Here is a 20,021-nt window from a genome sequence, read left to right as displayed (position 1 = left end):
TTTTAGTATGATAAAATAAACAAAAGTAGTAATGCAGTAAAGTATTTTTCGCTCTGCCAAGCCTTCTCTGTTGCTGAAGCAGCCTGCTCAGTCTCCTTACCCCGGCCCCACCCCGCCCACCGACTCCTGAACGTCTCACTCACTCACTCACTCACGCGGGCATGCAGTGCCGTCTCATGAGGAAACGCTGCTTTTTGATATAATGTTTTTCTTGTTCCCAAATACAAATAATTTATCAAGTATTGTTTGAAATAAGTATTCGTAAAAACACGCTATTCCTGCTTTTCCGAATACCGTATTCCAGTTCGGCTCCACCCATAATATATATATAAATTTTTTTTTTTTTTGCTTTGCATCGCACCCTCCTGCGATGTGACTATCGCGGATGCGCACATTGCGATTTCGATGCTGAAACGATATATCGTGCAGCCCTACATCAAGGTGACATTTATTAAATGTAAAATGTTAAATTGTTAAATATTTATTAATATTTTAAATAACTGCTTATTGTATGTGGTTTAAAATAAAATTATTACTCTTGTCATTATTGCTTTTATTACTATTATCATTAATAATAATAATAATAATAATAATAGTAATAATAATAATAATAATAATTTATTATTATTATTATTATTATTATTATTATTAGAGTGATTTCTGAAGGATCATGTGACTTTGAAGATTGGAGTAATGAAGCTAAATATTATTCTATAAAATTACTGGAATAAATGATTAAATTCAATTATAAACTACTTTTGTACTGTTATTTTATAGAGCAATAACATTTCACAACTTTACTCTTTGTTATGTATTTTTGATGAAATTATTGCTGCCCTGGTGGGCAGGAGAAGCTTATTTTAAAACATTTAAAAATCCTACTGACCCCAAACTTTTTAACTGGTAGTGTAGGTGTATTGGGTTTACTGATTTTCTCATAAGTTTTTTTAATTAATAAACTTTTTTATCGATGCTTCAAAATTGAACAAAAGAGATAGGAATGACTTTTTTTACTTTGTTTTTTAAACTTTGATCATGCTTTTTGATTTATAAAATGTATTTTAATCATAGAAATGGAGCCCAAGAAAATTAATATCTAAAAAATAAAAAAAAAAAAAATAATCAAGATAAATGAAATGGAATTTGGAGAAAATTTTTATATATATATATATATATATATATATATATATATATATATATATATATATATATATATATATATATATATATATATATATATAAAAATTTTCTCCAAATTCCATTTCATTTATCTTGATTATTTTTTTTATTTATATATATATATATATATTGCTTAAAAATTTATATTTTTAGCAATAATAAGTTTTATATTTTACTTTGATTCAAATTACGTATTTATTACGTATTTATTACAAATTACGTATTTCTTGATCACCAATTTAGCATAAAAAAGCATAATTTCAGAAAGATCATTTGACACTAAAGAGGAATAAACCACAAGATTAAATTACATTTTGAAATGTATTACATTTAAAACTTTTCAATTGTAATAATAATTCACCTATTGCTGTTTGATCAACTAAATAGCCTTGGAGAGCCTATTTAGGAAGCATTAATGTATTAAAAACATCTTACTGGCTGTAAACTTTAAAACATTAGTGGATATTTAAACTGTTATTTCTGTTTGCTTGTGTATAATTTGACCTATACTCTCTATTTAATTAAAAATACATTAAAGGAGTAATTTATATTTTTAGTAGAACAAATTATACATCAACATACTCTTGTTTTGAACAGTTACATTTGACATGGCATGAAAAGACTGTTGAAGCTAAACAAAAGCTATGTTGATTCATTTCATTATAAGGGTCTCAATAATGTACATTTTATTAATGAGAGAAATTGAGCATAAGATTAAAGCTTTTAATTAGATTTGGTCTGAGAAAATGAACCCCCCCCCCCCCCCCAGCACAGGACAAAGACCTGCAGTTTGAAGGCCAGCCTGTGTGTGTGTTTGTGTTTCTGTGTGTGCAGCAGTAGAACAGATCATACCAAATAAATGACTCTGATCTTACATCTCTGATGTAAAATAACTGCTCTGTCTAAACTGTTTACTCATGTCAGATTTTGGCAGAGCATTACTAAGGTGTCTTAAAATGTTTTTTTTGTTTGTTTTTGTTTGTATATTTTAGCAGTTTAAAGAAGTCTTCAGCGGAGCTTAAAAAGATCTTGACAAATGGGCAGGTATAGTAGCCTCAAAAACACCCACACACACACTTTCACTTCTGAATGCATTTTGATACATATTGTTACATTTGTCATACTATTTAAAGCCAAATAAGCCAGGTGTAACAAATAATTGTTACACCTGAAAGGTCATAAATTTTACTTTAAATATAGATATGTGTAAAAATCTGAGCAAATTAAAATCTATTTATCTAATTAGCAATGTATTATCTTTATTATTCTTTCTTGTGGATTGTGCAGTCTTGTAAGTGTATCTTATGTAATGATATCATTGTTGTGTATAAGTATTGTTTGAGCAAAATGCGACATTGAATTTGCACTTATACTTTTATTGCATGTTGTTTGCAATTACTGTATGTGACCCCATATGTTTGCCATATGTTTTTTTTTCTCCTTATTTTTGTATTCTATAGACCATTTCAATGTGGTAATGTCATTGGCCTATAAACATTTCCTGCTTGTTATCATACTATTTCAGAACTGTAACAAAAGTCAATTCAATCCTATTTACACGTTAAATTAGCTATCATAACAATATTTATCAATATCTGGACCTTTTTGGATTCTTAGAAACTAAAAAATAAAATGAATAAAAATAAAAGAAACAAAACCTAAAATGACTTATTTTGTGGCTGCTTTTCCTAAAACATGATATTATTTACATGAAGTATTGCGTTTTTCTTTGTAAATACAAAATAATCTTGAAAAATGTTTATTTTTTCTTGTTTATGTTTATTTTTTTGATCTCAAGAACCATTAGACTTGCAAAGTCCTGGAGATACAGAATTTTTTTTCCAAGCATAATAAAAGAAAAAATAAAACAACTACAGTACAAGGAAACTTTCAAGAAACACATAGTGGTGATTCATTTTGAATGAATCGGTTTCATTAATTATTCAGTCATCTATTCATAAAGGGAGCCACTTGCTTCATTCCTTTTTCCATTTGATCAAATCAGTTAAACAAATGATGCATTCAACCCACTTATTAAGACAGGGTTGGTTGTAGTTTGATATTTGAAGATCCTTTTAATAATTAAAGTGAAAACTAAATCACCTCAAATGTAACTATTACATTAAAAAAACACTCACCTAGTATTATTTGTGCAAATGCAGTGCAAATATATTAATGCCACTTTGCATGGCACTTCTGGATCACCTCAAAGATTAATTTTTGCTAATAGTAATTTTATTTGATGAGGTATTGTTATTTAAATTACTAATTTTAATGTTAGATATGGATGTAAAAGGTTATGCAGATGTCTAATAAGTATATAAAGATACACATTTAAATATGCCCAAAAAATCTATTTAATGTGGCACATATTGGCTTTTAATTAAAAGTTATGTCCTTAACTGTGCGTTGAATATGAATAATGTGAGTATGTTTGAGAGTTAATCAGGCCAAAACAACACAGCACAAAAACAGATTCAGCATAATGCCATATTATTATTATTATTATTATTGTCATCAACAGATTATTAATATGCAATTTTCTGTCAATGTTGCACATCCCTAGAGTATGTAGAGTATTTATTTATTTCTTCAGGTCTTAAAAAGTCTTACGTTTGACTTGAAACTGATACATGCAGGGACCCTGAACACACACACACACACACACACACACACACACACACACACACACACACACACACACACACACACACACACACACACACACACACACACGTACACACATATAGTATAATGCACAGAATTCCTAGTTCAATCGAATCTGATTATATTGTTAGTGATGGTGTTACCTCTCAACCGGTGATGCTCGATAGCACTCATCCCATTTAATTTGTCAATGTAAAGTCTGTTGTGAATGTGCGAAAGCATCTATTGATTGCTCCTAAACGGGCTGCTCACTGACCCTTTCGGTATGGCATGGTTGAGGTCTCTATCTTGAGTGATCAGAGCTGTGTCTGTGTGTCCTTTGGCTGTCACCTTTCCTCCCCCCTGCTACAAGCCCACAGCAGGCAGGTCTGTCAACTAAAGTGTGTCAGATAGACAATTAAGACAGGCGCATCCTCTGTGACACCTGTAACATGCACAGTTAATGGAGCGCTATAGCATGCACAGAGTGTCTGATAAGTGTCTGATAATATTTTTTTCTTCTGAAGAAAGTCTTGTTTGTTTTATTTTGACTAGAATAAAAGCAGTTTTACATTTTTTTTAACACCATTTTAAGGTCAAAATTTTTAGCCCAGTCAATCCTTTAAATGTTACTTTAAGCTGAACACTAGTGTATTGAAAAATGTCTAGTAAAATATTATGTGCTATCATCATGGCAAAGATAAAATAAAATAAATCAGTTATTAGAACTATTATGATTAGAAATGTGTTAAAAAATTCTTCTCTCTGTTAAACAGAAATTGTTAAAAAAAATAAACAGGGGGGCTTATAATTCAGGCGGGTAATCATTCAACTGTAGACCTCAACTGTATATAATATGTAATAATGGCAATAGCTATTTAATAACAATAGCTTCGATAATAGCAAATTACAGATGTGAACAGAAGTTTGTAAATAAAAATTAATCAGATTCACAGAAAAAAAAAAAAATGATTGCAGTAATATCTTATTGATTATAACATTATTAATTACATTATTAACAACTGCTGCTAATAATAAATTACTGTAAAATAAATACTATGATTATTGTTTACAGTAGCTTAATTATTATTTTACCATGATTTTTATTTATAATGGTCACACTTTACAATAAGATCCCATTAGTTAATGTTAGTTTATGGCAAATCTTGTTCTGCATTAAAAAAATACATTTACTAACTTTTTATTAACAGCCAAAGTTTAACTGGATGACATTAGTTAATGCACTGAGTTAGCATGAACTAACAGTGAACAATTATATTTTCATTATCTAATGTTTACTATGGTGAATAAATATTGTAATGTATTGTTCGATGTTTGCTATTGTTGGTATAACAAATAATGGATCCTTTATTGTAAAGTGTTACAATAATAAATAGTAATAATAATACCAGCTTTTTAATCATTATTGTTGATGACTAATTATGGCAATAACAGTGGGGTTGTTGTTGTTGTTGTTAATAATATTATAACATTACTATGTATTATTACAATAAGTATCTGTAATACTAATTTATATTTATTTTATTATTCTAAAGCACGTTGGATCAGCAATGGTTGTGTAAAATTGAGCTCTATAAATAAAATTTGCCTTGCCTATTTGTAATAATATTATTAATAAATAAATAAATTAATTATTGTTAATATTATTATTTATTGTAATAATCATGACTAAAAATCTCTGCTCTTAGTAATTATAAAAACAGTAGCCACAACTAAAACAACATTTTTGTGTTTTGCATCTATTATTATTAGCAATAACAGCTTCATTAATTAAAAAAAAAACAATGATACTAATCAACCATCAGTAATAACAACACTTCTTCTTTTTTTTTTCTTTTTTTTTAAACAGCCAGAATTCTCCACATCAGAAATCATATAATGTCTTTTTATATATCAGTGTGATTTTGTGGCTTATATATGGCTCTGATTCAATATTAACTTTTGGCTTTTATATACACATGGCTCTGATTCAGAGGTGTGCTGAATTGTTCCGAGCCATGGCAGTGATCGAGTTAATTTGTTGGCTTGATGTGTCTGTATAAAGCTGATTCTGAAAATAGTCCTCACTGGCTGGAATTAGCAACTGCTTTTCCAGCTCAGGTCAGAAGATTACCAGAATGCTCTTCTGCAGCGTTTTCTGCTTTGTCATCCTCAGGGAGACTCGGGCCATGTGCAACTTTTTAAGGTTTTCTGAATTTGAAGGATTTGTTGCAACCTGTCACTGACATTTAGTCTTAACCACAAGTTTTAAACACAATGGTGTGATAGTTTTCCCAAAAATAAAAATTCTGTCAACTCATTCTGTAAGCTCATCCAAATTATTATTAACCTTCCAATTATTTGTCCTTTTATCAATGCGACGGCTAACATTATATTGATTTTATTTTTCTGCATCAGATTTTCAGATAAACTTACAGAGGGATATTTAATTTTTTTAGGATCTCATTTATTTTTATTAAGTGGTTTAACTGTTACAGTCACACTAATCCCTTTTAAAAATGATAATTTATGTATTTAGCTTATTTTCTGTCATCATCTTTTTCTTTCATTCAGTTAATTCATCATCTCAGTTCGGCGTATTTTATCGTTTTTTACACATTTTTGGAGCTAAAGAAATAAAACATCTATACAGCCAATCTCATAAAGACATGTCTATATAATGGATGCATACACATTACTGCACAAAGGGGAGTGCAACACAGTGATTCACACAGTTTTAAAGATCCTTTATGTTATTTAGATCAAGTAAGAACTAAGAGTCTTACTTTCCATAGATATGTAGAGGAAAAAATATCTCAGACTTTCTCCCCCCCTCTGTTTAGATAAATGAACATGACCTCCAGTACCAGGAACAGCTTGGCCATGGAAATGGTGGAACAGTTTACAAGTGAGTGCTCATGTTTTTCTTACCTTGAGATTTAATTAGACCAATTGTGGTCAGCCTCTTCAAAGGCCTTCTTTACCTTTTAGTACAGTCTATAGGTTTTAACCAGAGGAGGAGAAAAAAAAAGATGGACATGTAACTGAAAAGCAAACCGTTTTGTCGTCCGCACTCACGTTCTAATTAATTTTACATTGGTCTCACATGTGCTCATGTTTTCAGACATCCTTCAACACCCTCTCAACATTATCATTCATTAAATGTCTTGATATATCGGCGTAAAAGACTACATTTAGTTGGAGCTTGTGAAGCTTAAGTGACTCTTTGTGACCCTCCTAAAGCTCCGTTCTATGTCCACATTATAAACCTCGGCCTAAAAGATGCAGTTTGTAGGACAAGACACAAGGTCATCATCGCCTTGCAAATACAAATCACTTCATTAATTTGGATGCCAGTAACTGTTGATAAAGCTCTGTGCTTTTTAGAGTAACACGGATGCTCATCATATGCTTCTTTTACTGGAGGATCACCTCTGGGTTGCTGGAAATTGTTCAGCCATTTAAAAAAAAAAAGCCAATACTGCAACCCAAACAAGAACACAGTCTGACGAGCTCAGCACTAAATGTGTTTGCCTAGAAATATTTTTCCTCCCTCAAACAAAAGAAACTGCTGAATTTTGCATTCATCTCCTATTTCCAACCATTTTTTTTTTTGCTCTTTGAAAATATTAAGTTCTGAATGCAGTCAGTGTGTGTAAAAGATGCATTAAAAGTCTTTTTAAACATAAATGCGATGGTATAATTTATTTCACAAAACCCGCAATGTTTGTTTTTATTTTAGTTTTCTGTTTTACTGCATATTTATGATCTTTAAAGAAGGGTAACATTGTGTTATTGTGTTTCATGTTCAGACTGACAGCTGCAGTGCAGCACAGGTAGTGGCAGGTGAAATGTAATGTAATATAATCTGTGATGTGGCTCGTAGGAAAATTTAGGCCAGTCTCCCATCCATCTCCACAACTGTCCTCAATCACCTCTACCATGCTTGCTCACACACACACACACACACACACACACACACACACACACACACACACACACACACACACACACACACACACTCTCCTTTATGCAAAACACACACCTTTGTGACCGTCAGACTGCATACAGGGTGGTGCCAAGGGTATTCACTTAAATTGCTTTTCTTGAGAATAAATAAATATTTTCTTCTCTAATGCTTTCACCTAACCTGCACCCCTTGATGTTGTGTTGCTGTGTTTATAACCCTGTTTCTCACTTACATGTCCAAGAAAAGATAAAGTAAACAAAAAACATTTTTTCAAGTCAGAAGCTGAAATTCATATTTAAAAAAGCATAGATCAAAGAATATAAAATTTTTTCTTTAAAAAAGTAAATATATATTTACCTTTGAAAAAATAAAAAAATAAAGTACCGTTTTTAGTTAAGTTTTGCGTAGACATCAAAATGGGGTTGTCTTTTTTTTTGAAACAACCCTATATAAATATATATTTCGGAACATGTACAGTTCAGAGTCAGAATTATTAGCCCCCCTTTGATTTTTTTTTCTTTTTGAATATTTCTCAAATGATGTTTAACAGAGCAAGGAAATTTTCAAAGTATGTCTGATAATATTTTTTTCTTCTGAAGAAAGTCTTGTTTGTTTCATTTCGGCTAGAATAAAAACTGTTTTTAAAAATGAAAAAAAAACATTTTAAGGTCAAAATTATTGGCCACTTCATGCTAAATGATTTTTCGATATTCTACTGAACAAACCATCATTATACACTGACTTGCCTAATTACCCTAACCTGCCTAGTTAACCTAGTGTTTAAATGTCACTTTAAGCTGCATAGAAGTGTCATGAAAAATATCTAGTAAAATATTATTTACTGTCATCATGGCAAAAATAAAATAAATCAGTTATTAGAAATGAGTAATTAAAACTATTATGTTTAGAAAAATTTTGAAAAAAATCTCTCTGTTAAACAGAAATTGGGGGAAAAAATAAACAGGGGTGCTAATAATTCTGACTTTAACTGTATATGTGTATGTTCATAACAGAAATAAATGATTTTATGTGTTAAATTATTATATTTGTAAAAAAATGAAAAACATACTTATTCTGATTGGTACTTGTTACAATTTATAAAGGAAACTTATTTTAAATTATTAATAGTTTTTTCCTTATCAAATTATTGATTTATAAAAATAAAAATGTACAAATAATTAGTATTTTATCACTGTTCTGTCATCCTTGAAGAGTCTTTTATTATGTCCACAATTAATTACTTTTCCTAATGCGTATCCTGTTTTCTGTTACCCTGAATAATATTTTAGTTTGTCTATTCTGTAAATCATGGTGAAAAAAGAAGTGTAATAGCCGTAACAAAAATAAGCTTATCAGGTTTAATTGAAATCAATTTGTAAAATCTGTATTGTACTTTCATTGTTTTGTTGCTTTAATCTCCCTTTAATATTTTAGTCTCATTTAATCTGTAATCTTTTATATTTTTATTTTCAATAATTATTATTTGTGTTACTTTTTTTCTTCTGAATTTTGTGAGACCAATTTTTGGGTCATGACCCACCAGTTGAGAGCCACAGGTGTAAGGCTTTGTCTCTTCTCGCGCACCTCTCTTTGTGGCTTTCTTTCAGGTGAGGTGATCATCTGGTCATCTCAGGTTAGATGGTGTAGAGAAAGAGACGGGGAGAACTGTCTGGTCCACATTGGCCACTGTAATCGAAACCTGTTTGTGTGGTTGCATGCCGCGTGTGTTCGTCTGCAAACGCACATTCATGGGATGGCTGTCTTCGAGAGCTCTATGAATACTGCATGACAGAGCTTTCATTACCTCGGGCTCTGGAGTGTAAATAACAAACAGAGAATAGGGACACATTTACGGGGGTCAGGACCACACGTCACCACGTCACCTCGCTCTGGTCATGCATCTGTCAATCTTAAGTCATCCCTGCATGACTACTCAGCAGGGTCAGAGGTCAAGGACTTTAGCTGAACTTTCCAAATGGGCTTAGTAAGATCCATTAATGTTCAGGATGTTCTGAAGGAACCATTTAGGCGACATCATTGGTTGAGTTCGCATTACTAAGCAGTAAGCAGCCATTTAGCAGATGCTTTTATCCAAAGCAAATTATAGCGCGCATATTACACGGGCAATCCCTGTGCAAAGAAATAAGGTTAAGTGTCTTGCTCAAGGGTGCGACGGTGGTGGCTTATGACTCGCTACATGCCTAAGTTAAACTAGCAACCTCCTGACAGTTAGTTTTGAGATGTGCCCATCACTACACAGTATGGCGCAACATTTCTGGCAACTAAAGGTGTTGATGGTAGTTCATTTCAACTGTTTAGATGTTCTTTGTTGCCTTGAACAGCATTTTATAAAAACAATTCGGCTGAAGCATCAGTGAACTTTTTAAAAAAATTTTATAAATGTAAATTTAAATATACTAAGTTGATAGAGAATAAAAAGAAGGCATCAGATTGTTTCTAAAGTTCAAGTGCAAATATATTCAACCCCTAAAAGCTCAAAAACATTTTAATGATCCCTGGACCAGGGTTTGGTAGATTATGAATGTACTCTTAGGGTGATTGTCTGGCTGGTAGGTCTGTGCACCATAAGCATCACCGACTTTGCCAATATGAGCTGATTCTTCAAAGAATCCAAGATGTTCTTTGCAGGTCCTGTTTTGACACCAAACATTACTTTGATATCTGTCATATTAGTTCAATGTTAGATGATATTGGCACATATTGGCCATATCATTGAGCATCTCTGTATCTTGTATGGCCCAGAAGTACACAGTGTACCTGCAAAGGACACTGAGGTGAGATGCGATCGAGTGTCAACGTCCTAAATGAGGGAAGTTAGCCGTCGCGTCACTTAGTGCGACATTAATTAAAGCCTTGCCGGAGATACGAGGTGTCTGGAGCTGTAACCAGATCAGCCATCTATTTCCCATAAATCACATGTACTCCGCGAACGCAAAGCATTACGACTTTGTTTACTGCAGGTGTACACTCACTCACGGACGTCTTAATCAAATCAGTCTGTTTCTCGATCTTTCTTTGTTTTCTCCGTTTCTCATTCACACACTGTGTTTTCGATTCCGCCCTCGTTTTGCAGCTGTCTGTTGTTATAGTATATTATCTGGTGGAATGGACCGTGTCGTGGGTTATTGTAACCCAAGCCCTCTTCAGCACCTACTGCAGTAACCAGATCCACTGTTCGGAATGAGCAAGGATCATAATTAAATAATTGCGGCTTTGCCGTTAATTCGACCTGTAACAGGAGGCCTGTCTGGGAGAGCTCATGCTGAAACGGGAACGGGGCTGATAGCGCTGCACAGCTCAGAATGACTGAGGTTTCGCAGGTGACTGACTCAGGGTTGACCTCACCTGCATTTGACACTTAGGATGAGGACACCCCTCCTCTAGGATCTTTTTTTCGTGGCGATGATAATCTGTAAATAAATACAAATGTTTAAAAGCACCAGAGTGTCATCCTCGATCATATGGATGTACAACTTGGGTTTCTCTGGCTTAAAACTTCGAGCAAAGTTTCCTTCCTTGAATGACAGTTATTGGATATCAGTCCTTCAATTTTTTTCTGTGTTACAATGGTGTATTAGGATTGGCTATTATAAATTTATAGTAAACTGTCTGTTATTAACATAAAATTAGGCAAAGTTAGATTCTATTGCTAATGGTTATTTAACTTATTGTTCAAATTTTCAACAAAAAAGAGAGTTCACAATAACAGTTAACATTTTCCACCATTTTTTGCTTTGGCTCAGGATGCTTACCTCTGTCAATACCACATGGTATTTTTAAAACAGAATTTAATGTATTTTTATTGTTACTTTTTTCACTGAAATATCACAATAATGTAGTTGTCAAATATGACATCTACTATTGGTCTATTCTAAACATTCTATAGAAATATTGATGAAAGAATAACGACACATTTCAGTGGCTTTCAGAGTTTCTTGCCCGAAAATGTGAAATCACTTGGAGCAAGTCACATTCTTTGTCTTTTTATAACTGATGTAACAGAGTTGACCAGAATGTAGCGACAGAAACAAAGTGTCTTTTTAAATACAGAATTTCAACTAAAGCATAACTAACTACAAACAATACAGAAAATAAATGTTTTGTACAAATGTGTATTTAACCTTTAAAGAAAACATACAAAATGTTATTTCAGGAGGTAGAGTCAGTCAAAGCGGGGTATAGTGGGAGTGTTCATGTTAATATTTTCAATTCAAAATGTCGCTCAATAAACACATTTGAATTTTTATAGATATAGTTTGTGTTTGTTATTTTTCACAACTGTCCTTTTTTGTTATTACTATTGTTTTGAAAAACAACAGAAGGTTTATCTTGGAGATACAAAATGTACTCACAATTCCAGAATCACTCATGTAGTCTTCTTTCTTCACCTATGCAATGGAACCACATGTTTATTAGTATTTCATTGATTGTTCGTTTATTTATTTATTTATTTATTTATTTATTTTTTTATTCATTCATTCATTCATTCATTCATTCATTCATTTAGTTTGTGTACCTATCTATGCAAAGGTAATATATTGTTAACAAAATTTGAATTGTAATTGTCACTCTTTTCCTCTTAACAGAGCCTATCACCTACTTGGGAAAAGAATAGTGGCAGTAAAGGTGAGAACAACACAATGCATACAGTATGTCTGTATGTTGTAGAACCTCAGTCTCTGGAGCTGTAAGTGGCCCACTCAAACACTACATCACATGCAAGAAATTCACTGATGCTCTCAAGTAGCTGGAATAATAATAAAATAATCACTTGGCTTACATTTGAAGACATGAAAACATGTCAAAGACCCAGCATCTGATGTTACAACTCGCATTCAGCTAATGGGTTCGAAAATCATAGAGCTTGTTTGCTCCTTAAATAGATAAAAAAAAACCTGGTGAGCAGAAGAGGTGAACTCTGGGAGCTCTGTTACAGGTGGACCTTACTGCAATGAATAACTGCTGGAGATGGTAATAGTGCTCTGCTAATTGAAACACACAAAAGCAGAAACCCTGCATCTTCTGCCACTGTTAAACATCTCTGAGACCCTGTGGCCCTCAAGCACCCGAGCAGCTCTTTCTTTTTCCATCTCGGCTGTTCTGTGTCATTTCTTCCGTTCTTTTCACAGATTTGATTCCTCTCCCTGCCCCTCTCTCACCGTCCTCATTTACATCTGTTTAGTTGACTCTTATCCTCTTCTATTCTGTCTTATCTTCTATCTGTCCTCCTCTCCTCTCGTTTCTTCAGCTGTGTCTGCTCATCTTTCAGTCTGCGCTCGGCCCGGGTCTGCTTGAGCAGGGTTATCTATTTGGCTAAGGCTGTAAGTGATCTCCGCTGAGCTTTAACTGCGTGGCCTTGCCTTACTGCCTTACCTGTAATCAATTATTTCAGTGGGAGGCTGATAATCTAGCCTTAACTAAAGAAACATTTTAGCTAGTCGCTCCTTCATTACAAAAGTGGGGAAGAGAGAGAGCAAGAGCCTGGGTTGCAACAAAAGTCTTAAACTTTACAATATAAGATGAAATTAAGTCCTTGAGATGTCTTTTTCTGAATAAAAAATGCCTGATTTATTTATTTTATTTTATTTTTATGTGTTGCTATTTAGTTTCCTGTCAATGCTGGTTGGAGAGAAAATGCTTGAGTTTATTTTGCAAGAGTTCTCTCTCAAACCTGAAAGTGAGCTGAAAGAACTATTGATCAAATTCATATAGAATCACAAAAGTAATCTTCCCTTCGGTAAATGAAATGTAAACTTAGAAAACTGAAGATATGTAAGTTGTTTACTTTATTCTGGAACATAGACTTCATTTGTTATATTTCCTTTTTGGTTTACAGTTAAAATACAGTTCAAGGATTCATCAAGAAAGTGTCCTTGCAATACACATAAAATAGCGATTACAATAATAAATAATGTATTTATTAAACTTGTGCAAAATATAACAAAAATGTACACAGGGCACAATAATTGTAATTCTTAATTAAGCGCGATACCGATTTTACCATTTTCTCTTTCACCTCTTTGTTAGGCAGAAGGCAAATATTGAAATTATGTAAAAATTTAATATCTTCGTTTGCCCCTGCAAATCTGTCATTGTTGGTCTTTGGTCTTTTACATTGCAAAAAAAATTAAATAGTCCATCAGGGACTCTCTGCCAGCGTATTTTATAAAATATGGGACCTTGTGATTTTTTTGTTGACACCTTGTGTTCATTGTAGCAAAAAATGTAATATATATATATATATATATACCCTCATCGGCCACTTTATTAGGTAAGCTTTACTAGTACTGGGATGAACCCCTTTTTGCCTTCAGACCTGCCTTAATCCTTCGTTGCATATCTTTAACAAGGTAATGGAAATTTTACTTAGAGATTTATTCCATATTGGCATGATAGCATCATGCAGTTGCTGCAGATTTGTCGGCTGCACATCCATGATGTGAATCTCTCATTCCACCACATCCCAAAGATGCTCTATTGGATTAAGATCTGGTGACTGTGGAGACCATTTGAGTACAGTGAACTCATTGTCATGCTCAAGAATCCATTCTGAGATGCTTTGTGCTTTATGACATGGTGCGTTATCCTGCTGGAAGTAGCCATGGGAAGATAGGTACACTGTGGTTATAAAGGGATGGACATGGTCAATAACAATACGTTGACACTATGCTCGATTGGTACTAATGGGCCCAAAGAAAATATCCCCAACACCATTACACAACCACCAGCAGCCTGAACAGTTGACATGCTTTCATGTTTTTGATGCCAAATTCTGACCCTACCATCTGAATGTCGCTGCAGAAGTCGACACTCTGTCGAGACAGATCATAACCTTCTATTGTTCAATTTTAGTAAGCCAGTGCGTATTGTAGCTTCAGTTTCCTGTTCTTAGCAGACAGGAGTGGCACCTGGTGTGGTCTTCTGCTGCTGTATCCCATCTGCTTGAAGGTTCGATGCTTTGTGCATTCAGAGAGGCTCTTCTGTATACCTCAGTTGTGTACCAAGTGGGTATTTGAGTTACTGTTGTCTTTCTATCAGCAGGAAGCAGTTTTGCCATTCTCCACAGACCTTTGGCAGTAACAAGGCATTTGCACCCACAGAACTGCCACTCACTGGATTTTTTTTTTTTTTGGACCATTCTTTATAAACACTAGAAATGGCATGAAGATCAGCAGTTTCGGAAATACCCAGACCAGACCATCAACCATGCCATGTTCAAAGTCACCTAAATTACCTTTCTTCCCTATTCTGATGCTCAATTTAACTGCTGCATATCGTCTTGACCATGTCTACATGCCTACATGTATTGCTGCCATGTGATTGACTGTTTAGAAATTTGCGTTAACGAGCAGTTGTACCTAATAAAGTGGCCAGTGAGTGTATATACTGTATATCTACTTATGAACTGCGAAGTATTATTATTTGTATTTAATCTTAAATGCATCTAATAGACATGATTTTAGCCTTAAAGGTAAAAACAAGCAAACAAAAAAGGCTTTGTTTTGCATGGCTGTGGAGAAAGTCTAAATGGGATAATGCTTGAAGACTGCATGTAGCCATTGATTTACTATGGGGGTTCCTCATTAATCCACTTATCCTATTACATAGCATTTTTAAGATGAAGAGGTGTTCTTTGTATTTCAGCTGATAACTGGAGATGTCCTGATCAAGTTTTCTGTGCTCTCATTCTGATCCGAGTCATTTTATATCAAGTATCTGCAGAGACCCAATCTGATAATTGTGTTGTCCTAGTACTAGGTGTGCTTGCACATTTTAAGGTTATTAAAATCAATCCAGCATGTATGGCGACAAATAAGTAGTTCTGTAATGCTTTAAAAAGTATTGTCAGTTTGATTATTATTTTTCATGATAATTTAATTTGCAAACTCTCCAAACACAGAAAAATCCTCTATTTTCTTTCAGAGGCAGTTGCAGCACCATTTTGATGTGCTGTATCATATTAGTAAAAATGAACAAAGCTCTGTTGCTCCCATTCATAAATATTCTTGTATTGCATTTTGTTATACTACTTTTGCATTTCCACACAGGAAACAGTTTAGTTGTGCATTACTGTCAGAAGTTGCATGCTTTGCTCAAGACACATGCGTGACTGCTGACGTAAAATAAAGGATCAGGCTTCATACAGCCATAGCAATCAGTTAACAATAGACAGATGAACCTGATACGTGATGAGACATCATAACTAACATACTCCCAGTATAAGGCACTGCTACGTATTTCTCATATAACACTTTTTCTATTATTAATTATGATACTTTTGTTTGTTTGTTTTTTTTTGTTTGTTTGTTTGTTTGTTGGGTCAGATTGTTTTCTTTGCCAAACTGTGCCAGAGTTCTTTAAATTGAATTTTAATGGAATGTTCCATAGAGATTTCCTTGTTCAGCTAATCTTGGACCAATTTGTCTGTGCTTACAGGCTATCCGTTGGGTCTTAAAAAGTGTTAATGTCTTCAATTCCAAAATCAAAATTTTAGTCCTTAAGAAGTTTTAAATTTACTGTAATATTTGTGTTGTAGGTCTTGAATCATGTTAAACGGGTCTTAATTTTCCTATGTCCATGTAAAACTACCCAATCAATCTATCTCAATAAAAGTTTTAATAAAAGTTTATTTATTAACTCTTACTTGTTAACTCTATTTACCAACTCTATTTATATTTATATGTTTAAACATGTGGTTTAATTGTCTTCCTTACAATAACATTAGTTTTTAATGTTTTAACTGGGCCATTTGAAAAAAATCTTTAGCGAAAAAGATTTTTTTTTTTTTTTTTTGCTTTTTTTGCTTTTTTCCTTCATAATGGTCTTAAAAAGGTCTTATAAAGTGTTTAATTTTACTTGAAACCTGTAGAAACCCTGGAAAGCCTAGTGGGCAGTCCACTATATATAATGGCATTGTACTTCAGGTGTCCTGAGTTCAAGTCCCAATCGTGGACCTTTAAAGATGCCATTACCCTGTACTTCTCCAACTTCGATTCATTTCAAAATACTTTTGTGTCAGTAAAAGCAAAAATGCAATGAATGAATGCATTTTCCTAAATGAATGGAAAAGATGCAAATAAAAAATGAAACCAATGCTCCAAACAAGAAATGTAAAAATACCCTTACTAAAAGTCTGTGTGAATCAGAAGTAGCTGAGATTTTTAGGACTTCAGTATGTCGATCTACTTCTGACTGAAACAGAATATTGAGTAGAGGGTGATGCTTTCTTTTTGTGCATCATTGTCTTGTGACAAACTAACGCGCCATTCATATGGGGCGTCAGCGTCACTGCTTCCTATACACTTTGAATGAGTGATGATAAGCGTTGCCAAACTGAATTGTGGATCAGGTGGCACAGCTTCAGCAGCGTTGCTTGCTGCTGAGGTTGAGAATTTCTCAACTATCCAAGCGCCAACAGAAGCGTCAGCCAATCAGAACGCTTCATGCAAATTCCCCAGTTCAGACTGTAGCCGATTGCAGACTTGTTTCATTGGCTGATGCTGCTAGGATGACCGCACCAGCCCCAACTTCAGACACGTTCTCTTTCAAGCATTGGCGCTAAAGCCCCATGTGAATCAGCGTAATGGTTAGAGAGGCGTTGCTAGGAATATTGTGGGTGAGGATGTCAAACTGATGTCAACAAAAGGACTTCCATTTCATACACGGAAGCAAATTGTCAGACTTTAATTAAAGGTTCCCAAAGAAAAAAAATTTTCAGTGGAATAACTTGCACACATTTATTGTTCACTTAAAAAATAACAATGTGCGCTAGCAAAATGAACATTGTTAATTTAGACTTCACACAGACTTTTTAAGTGTTTTGTTTGGGTGTAAATAGGTTTTATTTGTGGCAAATGTTCATGATATTGATTGGAGTGTGTTTGTATTGCAGGTTATTCCTCTTGACATCACAGTGGAGCTGCAGAAGCAGATCATGTCAGAGCTTGAGATACTTTATAAGGTTTGAACCTTTCTTTACTTTGTTTGATTACTTCATTTGTACTTGTATAAAGATTACTATTGCTGCACTTCAATCCTCTTTTTAACAGAGAGAAACAGCAACCTAATTTAGTAACCGTGCACACCCAGTTTAACCTGCAGCTTTCAGTGCTGTAATCATATCAGTTTCTCAACTTCCTTTCTATATGAAGTTAGAGCAATTTGCCCTCTCTCAGGCACTCAAGTGTCACTTTGTTCACTTTGAGAGTATCTGTGAAAAGTAACACCCTGAAGACTATCAATATTTTGCACTGTACATCTTGTTTAGCTGTTGATGTAGTTTGGAGTTCTGTTCCAGGTGAAAACCATGTATGTTTTGAGTGGTGTGTGCGGTTTCAGTTTTCAGATTAGGCGTATGTGAGGTGACTGTGATAAGTATGAAAGAAGTGCCATAAATTATTCAGGGATCAATGCCTATGCAGTTCAGTCCATCTGCTCCAGTAACCTGCTCTGACAACAGCTGCCAGATAGACTTTAATGTATTACCAATCACCCTTCGCAACAACGAGCTGATCGCATTGAATAATCAGCCCAGTTTAACATTCTGAATGAATTAGTACCACGCAAATTACTATATCAAGTTTGTATGGAATCTGTTTCTATTTTTTTAAGATATTATCTTGGATTCATTATTATTTAACCGAGAAATTGTATTGCATTAATAGGTCTGTATTTCTGTGGCAAATTCTTCATTAAATAATACTACTATTTTGATGGGTTGTCATAAATACACTTGTGTGTCTGTCTGTATGTGATGTAAAGGTCATTTTTCTCACATAAAATGGTAAAATTTTTGTTCAGTGACTCCTAGGATCTCTGGAGATCACTGTAAAAAATAAAAATAAAAACACGAACATCACACCTTCTTGAGCATGTGTGTACTTGTAAATGAAACCACCCCATTCATTCATAGAGAAATGCAGAATATGTAGACTTTATATTTAAATAGAATTTAGCAGTGTAATATATCGACACCTGTCCATAACCCATTTTATAAAAAAGTGTCCAGTCCTGCATTGCATAAATTATAGGACTGCACTATAAATAACCACCATTCAAATTCTTGAAAATATTTGCAATGTCATTTCACAATAATATACATTTTCTATTAGTATTAAAACCATCTGGTGAATCATACAAAAGTTCCATTAACTAGCATGTACTCTAACACACAAGTGTCAAACTCAGTTCCTGAAGGGTCGCAAATCTGCACAGTTTAGTTTTAACCCTAATTAAACACCTGATCAAACTAATTGTAATTAAGTCCTTTAGGCTTGTTTGATACCTACTGATTTGTGTGATGATGCAGGGTTGGAACTAAACTGTGCTGTGTTGCGACCCTCCAGGAACTAAGTTTGACATCCCCTGCTCTAACAGTAGCACAAATAAATGGGTTATTGCATTGTACCAGTCCCAAGCATTTCAAAAATAAAATTGTAATTGTGTTTACAGTGTGATTCTCCGTACATCATAAAGTTCTACAGTGCTTTCTTTGTGGAGAACAGAATATCGATATGCACTGAGTTTATGGATGGTAAGTCTTATTTGCTTAGACATTGTCAGGCATCTGGGATTCAACATTTTCAGTAAAACATCTATCCGATTATACACAAGTTTAATACAGTCATTTGATTTTGATGTAGGTGGCTCTCTGGATGTATATTGGAGAATCCCAGAGCATGTTTTGGGCAGGATTGCTGTTGCGGTAAGTCCTTTCAATCCATAGAGCTGTTGTTGAGTAAGCATATCTTAAAAGATTGGATTTTTTTATATTTCAGTGAATTGAGGCGAGTTTGTGTCGATGTATGTTTAGGTTTAGCTATACTTTAGATGTCTCAATTGTCCTCACTTCTTTAGTGAGATATTAAAAGGACCCACTAATGAGGACAGTTTGCTGGTTGCTAAATAAAAATGCTTATAAATTAGCCAGAACATGCTTTTAATATTATTATTATTATTATTATCATCTAATATTTGGTACATGTTTCTGTAAAGGGTTGGGAAGAGAAAGAGGTAGGCCATAGACAGTGTCATTAACCTGATAGAGAAACAATATCTATTTTTTTCCACGTATACTTATGTCCTCACTACGATAGTAGAACAAGCCTGTGTGTATGCGCGTGTGTGTAAGGGCGTGTGTAACACTTTTTATTAGTGCTGAATTGTCATTGCTCCCAGTACTGACCCTCATTACCCTCTCTCTCAC

The 20,021-nt window shown here is 33.8% G+C and overlaps 1 protein-coding gene across 13 annotated transcripts in view; it reads left to right on the top strand.

The window, feature by feature from the left end:
* The window catches only part of map2k5 (mitogen-activated protein kinase kinase 5), a 143,357-nt gene that overhangs the window by 66,743 nt on the left and 56,593 nt on the right, over positions 1–20,021 (top strand). For 8 of the 13 annotated variants that reach the window (XR_012382258.1, XM_073906012.1, XM_009303206.5 and 5 more), the window contains 6 exons: positions 2,172–2,223; positions 6,669–6,733; positions 12,403–12,442; positions 17,709–17,777; positions 19,268–19,349; positions 19,459–19,520. Coding sequence is in view for 12 of the 13 variants with exons in the window: in XM_009303206.5 (XP_009301481.1) it covers positions 2,172–2,223; positions 6,669–6,733; positions 12,403–12,442; positions 17,709–17,777; positions 19,268–19,349; positions 19,459–19,520 (370 nt within the window). In the remaining variant the exon portion in view is untranslated. The remainder of the gene's footprint in view (positions 1–2,171; positions 2,224–6,668; positions 6,734–12,402; positions 12,443–17,708; positions 17,778–19,267; positions 19,350–19,458; positions 19,521–20,021) is intronic. The other 5 variants (XM_005168840.6, XM_073906007.1, XM_073906006.1 and 2 more) reach the window with 1 other exon arrangement.

The sequence above is a fragment of the Danio rerio genome, chromosome 7, assembly GCF_049306965.1.
Source record: "Danio rerio strain Tuebingen ecotype United States chromosome 7, GRCz12tu, whole genome shotgun sequence".
NCBI classification, from domain to species: domain Eukaryota; kingdom Metazoa; phylum Chordata; class Actinopteri; order Cypriniformes; family Danionidae; genus Danio; species Danio rerio.
This window is presented reverse-complemented; position numbering and strand designations above follow the sequence as displayed.